Source organism: Neurospora tetraspora (assembly GCF_033439725.1).
Source record: "Neurospora tetraspora strain CBS 560.94 chromosome Unknown B0H65scaffold_9, whole genome shotgun sequence".
NCBI lineage: Eukaryota > Fungi > Ascomycota > Sordariomycetes > Sordariales > Sordariaceae > Neurospora > Neurospora tetraspora.
The window spans coordinates 1,457,832-1,470,147 of record NW_026944391.1 but is presented as its reverse complement, the minus strand read 5'-3'; the positions used below and the strand labels follow the sequence as shown (position 1 = coordinate 1,470,147).

At 52.5% G+C, this 12,316-nt stretch overlaps 4 protein-coding genes across 4 annotated transcripts; 1 reads left to right on the top strand and 3 right to left on the bottom strand.

Moving 5' to 3' along the window:
- Nucleotides 1-677: 677 nt before the first annotated feature.
- On the bottom strand, nucleotides 678-1,127 carry B0H65DRAFT_512672 (uncharacterized protein; the record flags this gene model as incomplete). The annotated part of the gene is made up of 1 exon (XM_062828593.1): nucleotides 678-1,127. The coding sequence occupies one exon, from the start codon at nucleotides 1,125-1,127 to the stop codon at nucleotides 678-680; it is 450 nt and encodes a 149-aa protein (XP_062677216.1).
- A 986-nt stretch (nucleotides 1,128-2,113) lies between these two features.
- On the top strand, nucleotides 2,114-3,123 carry B0H65DRAFT_340641 (uncharacterized protein). Its single transcript, XM_062823638.1, has one exon. It carries the CDS (start codon nucleotides 2,231-2,233, stop codon nucleotides 2,978-2,980), a length of 750 nt encoding a protein of 249 aa, XP_062677215.1. The 5' UTR covers nucleotides 2,114-2,230; the 3' UTR covers nucleotides 2,981-3,123.
- Nucleotides 3,124-3,550: 427 nt separating this feature from the next.
- B0H65DRAFT_340636 (uncharacterized protein) lies at nucleotides 3,551-4,313 on the bottom strand. Its single transcript, XM_062823637.1, has one exon. It carries the CDS (start codon nucleotides 4,146-4,148, stop codon nucleotides 3,717-3,719), a length of 432 nt encoding a protein of 143 aa, XP_062677214.1. The 5' UTR covers nucleotides 4,149-4,313; the 3' UTR covers nucleotides 3,551-3,716.
- A 499-nt stretch (nucleotides 4,314-4,812) lies between these two features.
- Nucleotides 4,813-9,239, bottom strand: B0H65DRAFT_553365 (uncharacterized protein; the record flags this gene model as incomplete). Its single annotated transcript, XM_062829956.1, has 4 exons — nucleotides 4,813-4,954; nucleotides 6,087-7,015; nucleotides 8,971-9,093; nucleotides 9,168-9,239. 4 exons carry the CDS (start codon nucleotides 9,237-9,239, stop codon nucleotides 4,813-4,815), a joined length of 1,266 nt encoding a protein of 421 aa, XP_062677213.1.
- Nucleotides 9,240-12,316: the final 3,077 nt, after the last annotated feature.

Below are 12,316 nucleotides of genomic sequence, written 5' to 3'. Positions count from 1 at the left end.
AAGCCGGTGATGGAAAAGGATGTTCGCGACGGGCGAGGAGGAAGTCGACATCAACAATGCGGGCTCGGCGGGGCAAGCAGGCGAGGCAGGGACCGGCCTGGGACCCTATGGGCGCTAATGGCAGGGTATTACCGCATCGGGATATCAAAGCGAATATGATTGGCCAGTGAGCCGTTATTGATAGACCTATACATAAGAAGCTCTAGAGCCATCTTCAACACGCGCCTACTGTTCATAGCGCGTCGCAAACCCCCCCAAAATATCGTTTGTCGCCGGTGAAATCCTCAAATCTACCAGAAAAATTGGGCGTCTGCTCCAAGAAATCTGAGCTACACATTATAGGAACCTCTACTAATAACGAGCGTGTGGTCCACATGAGCAAGTTCCAAGCGGGACGAGTTATTCAAATTTCCGCTTTCTATGTTTCTGTGCCATTTTCTTTTCTTCTATCGCATATCCAGAGACCATGCGCTGTCCAATCCTCGAACCCCTTTGGGCCGTATCATATGCCATGTCACTTCCCTCTCCACGCCGTTTTCCTTCTCTCATCGTTCTACCTCATTAAAGCCATCGTCACTTTCCGGGCCTCATCTCCGCCCACTGCACCATCACCATCAAATCCCAACACGGCCCTTTCAATCGTATCTCTCTCGCGGCCTAATGTCAAGTGTCGTCGATCAATGCCCTTGAAATTTGCGCCAAATGATCACGCCCCCGATGAGAAAAAAAACACTTAAAATAGCAGCAATGATGTAAATGATGGTGTTGTTAGATCCCCCGCCGTCGCGCCTGTAAATTCTTCCATGTCCCTCTATGCTGTCCCTGGCACTTCTGGCTTCCGTATCGTGTTTAAAATGCGTACCTTCCGCCTCTTCTCGTTTGTTGTTGGGGAATGCCTGTCCTGACAATTTGACATGTAATGGAGCGGTGCGGGCGGTTTGCACATGAGGGCTGATTTGGTGCGGCAAGTAGACCGCCGTGCTCACTGGATGGGTGTTGCTGCTGGAGCCGACGTTGATCAACTCGGGTGTGAGTCGCGGGTTGGGCTTCCACTTGGGGAGGACGAATGCCATAGAGGCGCCAAGGAGAACGGTCAGGAGGAGGCTGAAAAGTAATTGCGGATGCATTGTGCTTGACGGTTGGAGGGTGTAGTTGCACAGTCCTAATGCCGATTTCGCAGTTTGATTTATTCAGACGGGCTCTAGGCAGACCGTCTGGGCTTTCCCGAAGATACTCGAGGTTTTGGGGCCTCAAAGGTCGTTAAACGGCTATATCGAGCAGGCCAAGAAGTGATGGAGAGGTTTGGTTCTGCTGCTTCGGTGAAGATTCTGGGTGCGAAGTTCGTTCCTGGACGCGCAGAGCTGTCGTGCCTTATATCTACAAATATCTCCATTCTTAGCCGTGAATCAGCTTCCGTTCTGAGGCCGCTAGCTTGTAAGAAGTGGAGAAATTCTTGTCACGCGGAATCTCCAAGCTTTCGTGATGCACATTACCGTGCGGTTCGTTTGTAGACATCTGTTAAGTCGACCGGGGTGCTGCCATGCCGACATCTCATCGTAAAGCCGCGAAGCGTAAATTTGGGAAGGAACTACTAATATTTGACCCGAGCAGGTGGATCTCTACCGATATGCGGGAGACGTTCATCAGCAAGAGTGTGGCTCCTGTGTCTATCTAAGCGCTACCGAGTGTGTCACGATGGTTTGCTGTTCAAAGGGAAACCTCGTCTATTGCCCGTGTCCTCTGACTCCTATCTCCTTGTAATGCCTTCTTTTGGTTACATATAACTTGAAATATGTTGTCTACCAGTTAAAGAATTTCTCGATGAGCCACAGAAGAGCGAAGAAAAGGAGGAGTGCAGCTCCCACAACCGACCCAACTGCAATTCCGGCAATTGCACCTTTCGACAGCTTCTTCTTCTTCTTCTTCTTCTTCGGAGCTTCGATTGTTGGACATTGGCACGGACACGAGGATGACTTCTTCCCCTCCTTGCTGTCATTTTCCCGTCTGTTTATTGCTTCATTGGGGATGACCTTTCCAGGGAAATTATGACCGCCAGCAGTCATCCCATACCCCGTTGGAAGCGGTGTGCGAAGGTCATCCGTCGATGTTTCTAGGGAGAAGACCACGTTAGCATTGTATTCCGTGCCTATCCACGATTAGAACCAAGGAGAAACACAGGTAATGAATGTATAGATTGCGGCGCGCGTCATGAACCCCGATCACCCCCTCGATGAACCGTACATCTGTAACAAGAGTGATAGGGAATCTCATAGCCTCCCCGACAGCAACCCATCGACCCCCCCAACTTCGTTTACTCCCACGTTCCCTTTCTTTTTCCTTTTTACGCATCTCCCTTAAGTCCCGCAAAAATAATCCAGGAACCGCCAAAAAGACAAGGCCGCAAAGAGTACCGAACGCAATTTATATGCCACTTTTGAACGAACCCATTTCCCGCATATCATCCATTGTTCGTAAATTCTTCCTATTTGAATTCTTCGTTCCCTGTCTCGGTGGGCATACCCTTTTTACCCTCCTCGTGTGGTCCCGTTCTCTTCAAAACATGCTTGCCGTCGATTTTGTGGAAGTCCTTCTCGGTTGTGCCACTGGTGCCGTCTTCGGATACGGCTACCGAAGGAGTAGTGCTCGTCTCTGGGATTGCTCTTGGAAGAGTCTCTCCGGAGCGGACTGCCCGGAGTTCGACAGGACCGGGGTAGTAGATTGTCGTGTTGTCGACCACGCGCGTCGAGTTGGCGACGGGGAAATCTCGCGGCTCGTGTTTGGGTACTACAACAGCCCGGGAGCTGCCAAACGGAACGACAAGTGTGAAGCGGAGGAGAACGTGCTGGTGCATCTCGCAGCAAGACTGGTAGGGAACTGGCCCTTTCGTCGTTTCGTCGGTGGTGTTGTCGAGACAGTGCTAGGGATTCGGCAAGGGCGTTCTCGAGGGCCGTCAAGGAAATTGTGTAAAGACATAGAATAAGTCTTGAGGAAAGTCGAGACGCGCTTGAAAGGCTCGGTTCTGCTTCAAAAGTTTATTGTAGTTGACTGGTAAATGGCCTGGCAGCACCGCGGCTAAGCCAGATCTCTCCGTCGCCGGACTGTGACCACCGGTCTTTTCAGGCGCTTAGCGTGTAAGAAAATGCTTTGTATTGCCCTTGAAATCTTCCCAGCCTTCGGTAAAGAGCATTGCGGGCGCTTTATTTGCGGATCCTGGTTCTCCGGTCCTGTTTCCTCAATCAGACGCCGATGGTTTTTGTCCACATTGTCAGCGTCCGTCTGCCGTTGTGACGAACGGATTGTTGGATCCTTGCTGCCGGAAGCATTGCCGCGCGCCTTCAATAATTGGCATTGCCGGTGGCGTGAGGTGGGGTTTAGATTGAAATAAAATAGAATGGGAGATGACGGGGGAAGGGGATGTCGTTGTTCGGTCGTTTGAACTTTTCCAAAGGCTGCAGCCAGAGAAGTTCGCGATCAGGCGTGAGGGGTCTTTGCCATGCATATCAGACTGCTAACACACCCTCAACTGGTTTTGGTTATAAACATCGCTAGAGGTGCTAACGCTGTGCTAGCACAGCTCTAAGCCAGTTCCTCCCTTGCATCTGGTGACCTGCACCAGCGCACAGACCACCGGCACTCCGTCATCAATGCCTCCAGTCCCAACGACATCTCTCCCTTACCCAGCAACACCCGCTAACACCGGTAATAACATTACACACTCATGGAAACACTTCCTTCACGTAGAAGCCCTCGATCCACACACGGTCGTATTCCTGTTGACATGGGCGGGGATTTTGGAGGAGATAGAGGAGGACTGGGATGACGATGCTCAACGAGAATGCCGACGAAGGTGGCAATGAGGAAGCTTGAACAGGGAGATGTGCATGCGAGAACAAGAGCAATAAGACCGAATAGCATATGGTCAAAGTCAAACAGACCCCCTCAAGAATCGAGGTCAAGACCACTTGGCGCTCGCAAACTTGCCGACCAACAACACCGAAGACATGAACGACTGACTTCATCCCAAGAGTAATGTCGGAGGTACAAAAAGGGTGCTCTGCCAGTCGCGAAGTAATTAGATGATGTATAACGAAGGTTTGAGTGATGAGAACATAAGCTTTAGAGTGGCGTTGATAGAGCGAGAAAGCCATTACATAACCAGGGGCAGATGATAGATTTTCGGCCCTTGGATCTACCTGTTTATCAGCCTGCAAAGCGACATCGCGCGTGCCACGTTCCACACGTGAATGACGAGTCTGGTTTGCTCGGTCGAGTGTAACCAAATTGAAGACAAACTCGGAGGTCAAGCTGAGCCCAGAACATCTGTGCAACAAGAGAAATAGCTAAATAGGACAAACCTCTGCAATGCCTGAAGGACAGATCCGAATCATCTGTTCGTATGCAACTGCTGTGTGTTACTACTAGCTTCTCAGAAGTTACTTATGCAGGGGCTTTCCTGGCATCCCCGTCTGTCTCCGTGTGCCAATAACCAACCTCAAGATTTTCGAACGTCAGGTTGGACATCTGACCTCCACAGGTATGTCAACCCGGGGCCGGAAAGCACACTAGATCAAGTATTGACGGAATCATGCTCGTCAATACAGAGGAGCAGACAGCAAGAGAATACGAGAAATAATATCAACCGTCGGACTTGTACGTTTCTCCATGGCGGATACCCTCGATATTGTGGGCGCATGTTTGGCCGTGGCGGTTGTATTCGGCTTGTGCTGCTCCATTGGATGGCTGTGTGCTCGACGGAAGCGTTATAACACAGGAAGTGAGCGCATGCATGGTTTACCTGGGCCGCAACCCATCTCAGGAGGATGGGGAGGCGACGGCGGACATGGCGGCGGCGGTGGAGGACTTGGTGGTGGTGAAGGCGGCAGTGGGGGAGGTGGTGGTGAGGGCGGAGGTGGAGGGGGTGGTGGTTGTGTGGGTGCAAGCTAGGCCTTGCGGGCTTGAAGCCTTGAAAGTCCGAGAGGATTCGTGTGAATTTGTCGTTAAAAGAGGGACGTAATGAACGGAATTCGGGTTGCGTGATGAACTTGGGTGGGTTGATGGAAGAAAATTGTGTTGTTGGTTTGGCGACAGTCGAAAAGAAAGTTGATATCAAAAGTGCGGGGCAATGAGGGGCAGACGGGAGACAAGGCCTTGTCCGGATGTATAACGGTAAATGATTGGCTACCATTTACTTATCTGTGGGTTTCCATCCGATGATAGTCTCCACTCTGAACGACATGCTGTCATGTCTTGGAACGTCAGTCCATCCAACATCAAAACATCACGCAAGCAACAAAATGGCGACACAAAACCGCCCAACAAACTATGTGCGCGCGCCAGTGTACTGGTCACAAACATAATAATATTTACTTTTGATCACGTCAACGCGTTTTTCCCTTTGTTCGAGGGTATATAACTGTTCCTTCGCCATCGTTCTTCTACGAACGAAGGCAACGTTGCAAGACAACATCCCGCCAGCGAGAAAGCACAATCAACGAAACTGCGAACGAACAGATACGAATGGGATACGATTGAGCGAGCCAGAGTAGCGACGTAATATAAGACTAGGCCAGCAGCGCGTATTAGTACGATTACCATAGCAGCCACAGAGGCATAGCTGTCTCTCAACCAGAACCGGAGACGTTGTATACAAGCCGTCTGGAGGCTTCAGTATCAACGCTTCACCAATACATCGCCTATGCCCCGATGTATTCTCCCACAAGTTCACGGCAGCATATGGAGGGACCTCTGACCGAACGCGTGCCCTTGAAACATGCCCCATGCCCCTTTTTTTCACTGGCAATCTGATGAAAGCTAGTGTGAGTGCTAGCGTCAACCCCTAGAACTGGCGCGTATAGCGCTAACCCGCTAACAGAACCCAACCATCGCCCAAGCGGAAATGTCATCGTCAACAACCGCGACACCAACACGCCCAAGCTGACAGAATGACGCCTGCGAACGGGATCAAAGGGATTCTCTCTTTCCTAGCGGCAGCCTTCTCGGCCGCACGAGCAGCCTTCCTCGCGACAGAGTTCCTAGCGGCACGAAGATCTTCATGTAGCCGATCGAGGATGCCGTCCCTTTGCTACAGGTCGACATGCCCCTGGCTATAATAGATGTGCCCCCTATTGTCCCTCCACGCCCCAGCAGCCGCATCTGCCAAGCCCGGGCCCAGCGCACAACACCGTTTGTTCCAGAACAACTGGACACTACTCCCCCTTTCCTTCAGGTAATGGCTCATCCAAACGATGGCCTTGACGATTGGGCGGAGCTCCTTTGGGGCGCGATGAGCTTTGGTTGCCTGGAGGAAACCCAAACACTCGCGAGAGTCCGAAAAGATTTCAAGGTTTGCCACTGTAGGCTTCTTACTGGGGTCGGGACTATCCAGGAAGTTGACCGACATACACATTGCCTGCGCAAGGGCCGCCATTTCAGCCATATCCGGAGAGAAGACCTTTTCGCTGCTCCAGCTACCAATCGTGAAGTCCTTGGCGCGCACACCGCCCGATTCGCCGGCAGGATGCTCCACGTCCTGCTGCTGATACCGCTCGCCCTCAGGGCTCTGCACCGCCGGCGAGACGAACTGGCGGTCGCCCATCGATCCGTCGACGAAAAAGCTCAGCTGCGGCACGCCGTCCGGGGTCTGGAGAGGGCGGTGGACGGCGGCTTTGGCGCGCTTGACGGCGGGGTGGTGCGTCTCGATCGTGACGTTGCCAGCGAAGCGACGCCTTTCCTGACGCCAGAGGGCAAGACGGGGGTCCGGCTGGGGCGTTGGGGACCGGCGGAAACGGCCACGACCGGGGTTGACCGGGGCAGAAAACGGAGGGCCAGAGACAGGGGGCGGCACAGGGACAGGCGCGGGAAGGGAAGGAACCGGCTGCTGCTGCTGCTCGTCGTCGTGCTCGATGGGGACATCGACCAACGCCGCCGGGTCATACAGCTCCCACCCCTCTTCATCCACTACGTAGGCGGGATGGGAGGTGACCACGGCGGCGAGGGTAAGGCCAAAGACCGGCTGCTAGACGTAAGCTTAGGGCGGCGGGCGTTAGTAACCGGCTTGGACGTCTTCCAAGCTGGCGGCAATAGCGCGGGCCATATCCTCGTTATCGTCGTCTTACAGGCTGGCGTCAATCCCGCGGGCCAACCTATCATCGTCATCCTCGCTATTGTTATTATAGTGGTCGCCCGAGGGCGCCACAGGGTACTGGCTAGCTAGGTATTGGCTGCCGTACTGCTGGGAAGGAAGTACAGCCCTCTACGGGCTAGCACCGTAGAGACCCTGGCTGCCATAGGGCGCCGAAGGAGGAAGGGGTTACTACTACTATTGCCACTACTACTACTAGTGCCACGGCCACTGCTGCTCGTAGTGGTAGTACGGTTAAGGGACAGGGCGGCCAAGGAACTGGCCGGGCGGCAAAAAAGCAGGGCGAGAAGGGAACTAGCCGGGGGTATAGTCACCAATTAGTACCACAAAAGGCAAAGGAGGCTGCTCCTAAGGAGGAGGGCGAGGGGGGAGGCTACTGTGCCAGTGGGCACCAGCCGTCACAAAAGAACGCTCCTCGGGCCACAGGGGCACACAGTCCTGCCCGTAGAGGGGGTCGTACGGCAAAGGCGATATCGGGCGAGCGGGAAGGGCGGGCTACTACCACTACTCGCCATTCCCGTAACCGGTACGAGCGGCATACGGTGCAGGCTCGCGTAGGCGAACAAAACCCTAGCCCTTTTCCTACTACTACGACTACTACTGGTACCGAGGCTAGTCGAAGGTGCCGGGAGACGGACCAGCTCCGAAGAGCTATCCGCCTACGACCGGCTAACCTTCGCCAAGGGCACGGAAACTCTCGTCGTCGTCTTCGTTATCGGTAACTTCCCCGGCCTTCCAAGCTTCGGCATCCTCGCCCTCGCCACCCACAAGCACAAAACCTAGGGCAACAAAGGGGAAGGCCACCTCCGCCTAGTCGGCACAGGGGTTTCCGAGACGAGGACTAAAGCTAGAGTCCGGCACCGGTTTCGCAACTACGAGAGGGGAGGCTAGCCAGAATTGCCCGCTAAGTATGTCCGCAAAAGCTGGACCAAAAGCCACCCCGTATAAAACGAATGCACTGCTCCAGAACATACTCCTCCATTAGATCCTGCTCCTCAACTGTCTCTTCAATACTATTCACCGTAGCTTTCTCGCTGCCCGAAATATCATTATATTCGTTGATTAGGGCGGAATTCTTAACTAGGCTGGTTTATTCCTATACTAACAATACCTCTTCCGTCTCGGACGTGATGGTGGGACGGACCGGGCCGAGATTGTGCTACTACATTGGCTTGTATTGTTGAAGACCGAAGAGAACGATGCCCGAAAGCCCGGAAAAGACTACGCTGTTAACCCGTAGGCGTTCGCAAACTGTTCAACTACACCAAAGACTTTTATACACCAGCGGCAAGACAAGCAACTCGCAGCAGCCCATTGTCCAAGGTTTGAGGGAGCCTGCCGTCTGAAGTACCGTTATTTGAGGAGAGTTTAGTCTGATTGGAGGTATTGATGGAAAAGAGTATTGTCTTCTGGTAATTCTCTGTTGTCTTTTTACATTGCCAACTTGTCGAAGTCGAAAAGTGGGCCCGAATAAGTCAGCGGGGGACTTCATTGTTGGGCGGCTTCCACCTAGCCAAACGACCGAAGTCTTTTCGCGGCATCTTGCTCTTCACACTCTGGCTTCTCCTTCGCTTGCCTTTTGCTCGGCAACTTGAAGCAAAGTCAAGTGGTGATTGTCCTGGGCTTCGATGCCGTGCAAGAAGACTACGGTAACCTTGTTATCAAGGTGTATTCGGTGTTGTAGTTGGGTCGTATGATTGAGCATACCACGAGTCCTGATATCGAATACGAGAAGTGATAGGAACCCTGGGTGCTGCTGATTTCTTCTCCGACTTCTTTTTGTGATCCTTGCTTTTTTTGGACAAGGGCGTGATTCCACATCAAGATACACCGGTGGAGGCATCTCCGCAGTTGGTGTTGGTGGTCATCTCCATGGTCATCGGCCTGGTGACAGCGACAGCTGTCGTTCCTCCAGCCTTTGAAATGTGGACTCTTGCTGCTCCATTGTAAGGCTGTCGGTTAAGGAGGAGTTGGTGGTGAGGTCTGTCCAATTTAAAGGTGCCGGTTCTGGAATCAACAAGTCGACAAACTCCAAGCCGTCATCCGGGTAGATGGGCGCAAATGGGACATAGTCATGGAGACGGATCTGACTTGACATGCTTTTTGAACTGAAAGTATCGTTAAAGGGTTAGAGGCCTTGATCAATATGTGGATTAGGTGATGCTCTTACCTCATTGCACCACGTGCTTTGGCTTTCATCACTGCCAACAATGGCTGCCAGCAATGCCATCGAGAAATCTTATTCGTGGCTACTTCCTTGCGCTTTGCGGCTACCTTGGCCTTTGAGCCGTTCGAGCCGCCAGTCTTGCACTGGCGCACCCAAATTGAGGCCAATGACATCGAAGTTGTTGTGGAAAACTCGCCGACAGAAGACCAAGCCGTGAGAATAAACGTGACCATCGCCTGTGCGCCTCCTAGTGCCCTTATTGTGTTCCAGAGCTTCTTGCTGATCTCAGGACGCGTCTCAGGCGCCTCAAGAAATTTGAGTAACGTTTACAGGAATGCTGCAATATGATAGAGGTACAAACGGCGCGACAAGAGAGGGATGAAATACCTTACGATAAAAAGGTTCCACTGAACATAGGTAAGTTGCGGAATGCACCAGCGCGGCAACAACGAGCATTACAGGCAGAAAACGACACCAAATCCGTTCTTTAAGGAACAGTTCTTACAGAGACATCTCGACGAGCAGAACACACAAGGTTCGCTGTGTTTACGTTGGTAGTCCGAATATGGGAAGAAACAGGCACAACATGAGATCTATCGATTCGATCATTCGAACGAAAGAAAGCGTTACATACCGGTGGTTGCTTGATGGTTCCTGTCGTAATGCGCAGCAATGGTCAGTATTGATCTCTGAGTTGAGGGGCTTGAGGGTTGACTCACTTTGGTCTGGCAAAACAGCGGCGAAATCATGAGATCCGCGGCTTGGAAAACGTCAGCTGGAGGTTGAGGGGCAACAGGGTAGTAGATCTCACGACTAACGAGAGGGAGGCCACACGGCAATGATGAAGAAGGAGTCGGGGCTGTGGGAGGGGAGGATACTTACTTCGACGAGATTCGTGGTTGCTGGGGAGAAAAAGAAAGACAAGGAAGAGAGGAAAGGAAAAGGAGGGGTAGAAAAGGAGGGCAGGGTACCGAAAACAAACTCTCCACACAGGACGGCCTCGTCACGCGGCTGGCCTATTTCGAGGCGGAGAAAAGGGGCAGTTTACCTGGTCCAATAAGGCCTGCTCTTCAACGACTTGGGATGCCCAGGCCACATGAGCTCCAGGGTCCTTGGGCTCTGCTCCGCGGGGTTGTCTCCGACTCGGGCTGTGGCCGTATCGACAACCTCTTACTTCCTCTAGGTGCCGTACAAACTGGTCCTTTGCAGGGCGTGAGTTCACCCCCAATCCAAACTCACAGAAAAAGATAACGAGATAATAGGGCTCTGTTTACTATGTCCTTGCGCTCTTCATTTCCTTTGAATCTCCGCCTGCACAGATCCTACGCCTACAGCTAACAACAAGTTTTGTGCGCTTGCGCTTGGGAGCGGCAAGAACAACAACAACAGTTGTGGCGCACGAGGCGGCTATGCCGCCCAAAACGACGGACATGTTCAACACCACGCCAAACGCCAGACCGAGCACCCGTCCAAGGGAGCTCAGGGTGTTTGCAAAAGGACGTTCGCTTTATCACGGAAGGCCGTCCGACCTTTGGAAAACCCCTCAACCATCATATCCCGGCAACGACGCCTTGTTTCCAGAGAGCTATCAGCCCAATTGTAACCAGGTCAAGCCGTGGAGTTGCCCTGTACAAGATTGCCACAAGTCTTTGGTGTGACCGCGCGCTAACCCATTCGCCCATCAGGCTTCGATACTCACACACGGCAGAAGATGCGTTCAGCGGACTACATGACGCCCAACTCGGATGACAGAAGAACAAGGACCCTCTCAACGCTGTCTGGGTGCCGAAGCCCAGAAAGCCGATTCTGGGTCCTCCTCTTGCCCACGACCAGAACCTGAAACTCCGATCAACCACAGTCTTCTGCAAAGAAACTTCCTGATCATTAATCTGAGATCCAAGGCTCCCAAGAAACATAAACGTCTATCCTGTTGACAAGGCTCGTGACAGAAGATAGTGGTCACCACGCCGGTGGCCACAGCCCACAATCAAGTCATGTGTCTTCGAGAGCCTTCAACAACGGCAAAGAGTCTGAGCTGGCCCTCAAAGCGCTACCAGCGCCGGCTGAAGGATAAAAACGCCTCAGGCGTATGGAGGATTTTTCATTCACGAGACCTTTGTACCGCGTCGGTACGTTCTACAGACTCTGTGCCACTTCCAGGTTTGCATCTCAGGGCCTGAGGCCTCCGACCTTCACATGTTCAATGATCAGCCCCATCAAGGTGCAAAATTTGGCTGGACTTCGGACAAATGCCATCTTTGAAGACACTCACGGAGTCACGGCAGCCGCGTTATTTCTCAGTGGTGCATAGAGGAGCACACCCTGCGATGGTGGAATGGGTTGCAATTAGTTCACGGAGCTTTATGATGAGCGTTTCCATTACGGCAAGGAGAACAAACCCGATTCACTCATTTCCACTTCAACACACCCAAGAAAAAAGAGAGGGTGGAAGAGCTACTTCAGGTTACGGACGGCCCATCAAAGAAGAGGAGCAATTGAACATGTTGGTTGGGGAAGGGGAGCAGAAGCCGATCGGTAGGGTAGCCTACGCAAGATGGATTCGATGTGGGTTCGAGTGACTGACACAAGGGACGTGGACCAAGCCGATGAAGAACATCTCCAACACCCATGTGCAGAGACAGGGCTGATGCAAGCAAAAAACAAGAGGAGAAGAAGCCACTGCCAATGGATGTCGCTGAGATTCCATTACCCCAAGGCGTCTATTTGCGTGTCTTGGGGCCTGGTAGTGGTATGACGCGGTCCAGCTTTGGCGTATATGTGGCGGAAGATGAGATGACAGAATGTTGAAGCAAGGAAATAACATTCAGGTCTTCAGCGTGCAGTGGCTCAGTTGGTACCATCTTGGGGTGATGAACACATAGGTACGTAGAGACCCAAACTGCGTGAAACACAGCCATTCTAGCTCCCAATTAGATGCACTCGATATTTGGACATTTCATACCCTTCTTGCAGGCCCAGTGTGTCCCCAACATCTTGTAGTGAGGTCT